General features: G+C 40.1%; 1 protein-coding gene across 1 annotated transcript in view; it reads left to right on the top strand.

The window, feature by feature from the left end:
* LOC110441513 (opine dehydrogenase-like) overlaps positions 1-4,945 on the top strand; it is a 7,083-nt gene extending 2,138 nt beyond the window's left edge. Inside the window, exon 2 of the mRNA XM_021484685.1 lies at positions 2,367-4,945. Within this exon, the coding sequence (XP_021340360.1) occupies positions 2,367-3,592 (1,226 nt within the window). The 3' untranslated portion in view covers positions 3,593-4,945. The remainder of the gene's footprint in view (positions 1-2,366) is intronic.
* Positions 4,946-5,278: the final 333 nt, after the last annotated feature.

Genomic DNA, 5,278 nt, shown 5'->3' with positions numbered 1-5,278 from the left:
CCCCCCTCCCTCCTTTACGACAGGCAATGCTTTACCACTGTAATATAAATAAAAGCTGAGAGAATTGGGGACAGGTAACCTATTAACACATGCATTGTATTTTGGAGAGTCGAGTGACTTAGTGTCACACTCGACCTTATTTAACCTCTAGGTCACAGCTGACCTTACTTAAATGTCATTCAATTGAACAAACTTGAATGAGTCTCGTAAACGCCGACCTTGGGAAGGTTAAACTTAATCGTCTGCCAAAAAAGACCGCTGAGGCAGGCCATTGTACCTATAGTTGTGTGTATTGTGTCAGCATTCCTACATTGATCAACAGGAATTGTCGGCATCTCATCAAGTTCTGTAGACATTAAGCCTTTGTAAGTGATGTGCACTATATGTATTCTGTTTCATACCAGTCATAACTCTAAGCTGTTGCAGAGATACAAAATTCCAGTAATCAAAAGTTTCTCAGACAGCTCTCTCTTGTTTATCATTACGAGAGCGTTACATAGAGGAAACGAGAATGTGATTCCGACAATCACAAGGTGATGGCCAGAGGGACTTGGAACAAGTTTTATAAAAATAAAATACATCTACGAAGTTTATGCGAATGAACTGTTTTGATAACCGACATTAATTCAGCATTATATGTAACAACTTTACTGGAACTTATTTACTACCTCCAGTAATTTACTACATGTCTGTACATTACCAAATGGGAGGCGACTCCATGTCACAAAGCACAGGGGCATGGATCGCTTTACTTGTAATATTAAAAAAAGGGGTCTCCTATACTAACAAATATTTATTAGTATACTAGACCCGTATTTTTTAATATTACAAGTGAAGCGATCCATGCCCCTGTGTCACAAATGGTATCATGGCTGTCTTCAATAAGATTCATAAAAGCGTGCAACGTTTCAAGACCGACTGGTCCCTTTGTCAAGCTATGACTGAGTGAGCGGTTTGTATTTTTCCTGTACAACGATGTGACGAAATTGTATATTTTTCATGATAGCCGTGCTAGTTTATCATGTTTCTATGAAGTGAAGTTGACCGACATGTTGCGAAAAACTTCACATAGAACGAGTGTTTTTTCCCCCACGCTCTTGTTTGATTTTTATGACGGATGCTTGTTTAAAGTCTGGCTATGTTCTGCTCACAAATGTCTACGTAGTGAGTTCTGACTTCATGCTTCCTTGATTTTTTGCTATTGCTAACTCCCCAGTTCATTTAATGATTGACATAAATGAGTGCCTTTTACCACAGGGTAGAAATGAAGATACGGGGGAGAGAAACATACATTACGTATTGAATTTCATAGGTTTTCAGATGTAGATATGGAATTCGCGTAGTTTCTTCCGCTTAAAAGAAATGTGGTAGGTTTACAAAGTAGGGAAATTATTACATTTCCTACAATTTGTTGTATGGATATATATAAAACTGATACTCTGACAAGTTAATTATAATGAGTAAAAAGTTGCTTAAATCAATTTATTTAGCTCAAGGGTACCTGCGAATTCGTGGGTTAAAGTAAGTATGTCATGACCTAACTTTATGTGTAGAGTATTTTAAGAGTGTTAAAAGGAAAATCTGGTAGTAATATCCCCACTATGATGGTGTATGTACTGGAATATTGATTTGTGTACTGGTATATTGATGTATGTACTGGTATATTGATGATGTACTGGTATATTGATGTATGTACTGGTATATTGATGTATGTACTGGTATATTGATGTATGCTAGTATATACCTTTATTGTTGGGGACATCTTTACCAGATTTAAACCTTTAACGCCTCGTATATAAACTTTTCTCATCAGGATAGGTCCAAAAACATGCCTACTGAATTAGGTCTTTGTAATTGAAACCTGTAAAATCATTTATTCTAGGTTAAAGTCGGCATTAAGAGCAGCAATTTTAGGGTGTTAGAATTCTTACAAATTTGGTTAACATCCGCACCAGTGTCCGTCCCCCGTCCCTCACCCTCTTATTTTACTCCTACATGTATGCACGTACTCCTTGTTTTCGAAAATAAGCTGTTAATGGGACGTTAAGCCCTATGCAACCAACGACCCAAACAAACAAACAAACAAACAGACCTATGCACAGAGTCAATCACATTTCCTTTTCCGTCAGCCAGTTGTCAGCGTTCCGGCGCATTATGAGGAAGCCGGGAGAACAGTAAAATAAAATGGCAGAACGTCTTAAATGCTTCCCTGTTGCTTAAGAATGTATCACTTCACAATTGAGCGACATCTGCCCAACAACCCAGTATAAAAGAAAATATAGCAAACATTATCAGAGTTGTGAACCGCCTCCATAAACACACACAATCTCATGAGGACTTATAAATACATTTTATTTCTATTTCAGAAGATCTAGATTCTGAGGGAACTCTAAAGATCCTCGTCTGTGGCGGTGGAAATGGCGCCCACTGTATGGCCGCCTTGGCCTCCTGTCGACCGCATGTTGAAGTGCGAGTACTGACCTTGTACAAGGACGAGGCTGAGAGCTGGACGAAAGCCCTCGAAGAGGACGACATGACGATATCCATCACATACAGCGAGAATCACACGGAAGACGTTAAGTCCAGGCCTTCTCTAGTAACGAAAGACCCGGAAAAGGCAACTGATGGTATTCACATGATATTTTTCACAGTTCCGGCGTTCGCGCATGAGCAATATCTAAATGCGATTTCAAAGTACGTTCTTGACAACACGTTGCTGATTGGCTTACCGGGCCAGGCTGGGTTCGAGTTTCAGGCAGTCAAGGCATTGGGCACGAAGGCGAAGCAGTGCGCAGTCGCATCTTTTGAGTCACTTCCGTGGGCATGCCGAATTATGGAGTTTGGACGTCATGTGCAGCTGCTCGGATTTAAAGAGTCCTTAGGCGCGGCAATCTTGATCGGTAGCAAGAGCAACCTAACGGCGCATTCTCTCGACATCATACAGTTCATCTTCGGAGAGAACCCCGTCTTCAAGGTCATCAATAACTATGTTGCCATTAATCTGATGGCAAAGAGTATCATCCACCCGCCTCTGATGTATGGCCGGTGGAGGGGATACAAAGGCGAGGTCCTCCAAGAGAAACCACTGTTTTACCAAGGTGTTGATGAGGAACAAGCCGGTCTCCTGTCAAAGGTCAGCGACGAGGTTGTAAATACGGCCAAGGTCATTCAGGACAAGCGTAAGAACATCGACATGTCAGCGGTTATCCACATTCTGGACTGGTACCGGGAGTACTATTGTCACGAAATATCCGACCACAGTTGCCTGATGAAGGCTATGCAAACAAATAAAGCATATGACGGGTTGCTTCATCCAATGAAACCAGGAGGTGATGACGGTAAGGGTTTCATTCCAGACTTCCATTACCGGTATACCCGGGAGGACGTCCCTTTCGGACTGGTGGTGATGAAGGGGATAGCAGAGATCGCCGGCGTGGAGACCCCCACTATCGATACCATTATAACATGGGCACAGAAACAGCTCGGCAAGGAGTTCATCGTCGGCAATCGTCTCACTGGTAAGGATATGAACGAGACTCGTGCGCCGCAGGTATACGGGTTCGAAACCCTCGACCACCTCTTCCATGTATAATGCCGTTTCCTGTACTATATTGTCCCAGCGCTAGGTGGGGCGTGCTTCATGCAAACAGTTCGTCGCATTGCACATTTGTGAACTAAAATGTCCGTATACGAGAAGTGGGTTATAGGAAAGTTGGTGCAAAGTTTTGGATGCACACGATCTTAAAAGAGACCTGTATTGCGGTTAAATTACAACCTATTGTTACTCAGGATCGGAGTGCCTTTATTACCCACGTCTTTAAACTTTATAAGATCTACCTCAGTTTGTGACACACATTGCATCAACAGATTACATGTACTTTAGAGGAAAACGAATCAAGAGATATCTGGACAACGCTGAAGTAACTGGGTTTGTAAGTTCGAGACGGGAGCTGCATTTACGAAGTTCGTCACATTTCTGCGAAATGCGGAAACGGACCGGACCATTCCAGGCTGATATAAGATGGCAAAGTAGTAAATATTGATCATTTTACGTCTGTGATAACAATGCCATTGATCAATGGACAATATTTAGCAATGTCTGCCAGGGCGCGCTTTCACTGTTGACACCTACCAGGTCCGTGGCTGTCAGTCACGTGTACACTGGAGCTTTGCTGAGGTTTGCTGTGATGGTAGGTTAGGCAATTTATATCACAAGATATCAATAATATATCTGTGTAACTTGTATAGTGATTTATATCATTTTAGTTTGCATACATTTAAGCCGAAAAGTACAAATGTACGTTTCATGACTATACATAAAGCTCTAACAACGACATTCAATTGTCATTTGTAGTTAACGTTGCAAATCAGGCGTATTCCAGGGAATTATTATAGTTATTGTAGTGTAGCTTCATGTCTACGCGATCAAATATTTACGAAATAGATACCGTTTGTTATTTGGGTGATTTGAACCTACCAGATATGTAGTTAAACATATATTCTAAGGAGTTAGTATCGACTGAAAACATATAAGCTGTTTTCATTTCGTGCGTTTATAATGTGTAGATATATATTGTGAAGTAATTTAAGAGGTGTAGCTATACGTTATAACATTGTTCCAGTCGGTGACCGATTTTATTTCAGTACGCCACGTAAGCTTAAAGTCATATCTATATCAAATTAAGCCATTGGAATTGAATTCTTTAAATAATGGTGGCTAATACCCCAATTTTACTACACTTTATAGTCACAAATAATTAAATCGGGCATTGCTATTTTGTCGTTATACCACAACGCATTTAGATTGTCTACTTGGCCTCTGGTTTGTGAGGCAGTGTTGGACAGAAGCAATCATACTATTATGTCGCTCAGGACAAAAGATAAAAATGTCAAAGTTTTGGTATTTTTTTTATATATGTTAATTAAAATTCCCCCGTTTTTACGAGTCTCTGCGTTGTTGTCATTTGCTTGTTTTTTGGTTCGTAAATTGGTCCAAACAAATATTTACACGTATGTAATGGGAGTATCCACACACCTATACAGATAGTCCGAATTATTCTGACGTTTTATCAACTTTTTTCATATCGGTCTGTCGGTCGTTAATCGACGACAGTTAGATATGAAAAAAGTTGATAAAACGTCAGAATAATTCGGACTACTATAAAGATAGTTGGGATACTTTTATAGGATAGTTGGGATACTATTATAGGATAATTGGGATACTATTATAGAATAGTTGGGATACTATTATAGGATAGTTGGGATACTATTATAGGAT

The sequence above is a fragment of the Mizuhopecten yessoensis genome, unplaced genomic scaffold, assembly GCF_002113885.1.
Source record: "Mizuhopecten yessoensis strain PY_sf001 unplaced genomic scaffold, ASM211388v2 scaffold716009, whole genome shotgun sequence".
Lineage (NCBI taxonomy): Eukaryota > Metazoa > Mollusca > Bivalvia > Pectinida > Pectinidae > Mizuhopecten > Mizuhopecten yessoensis.
Note: the sequence above shows the minus strand (reverse complement) of the source record. Positions and strands in the feature narration are given on the sequence as shown.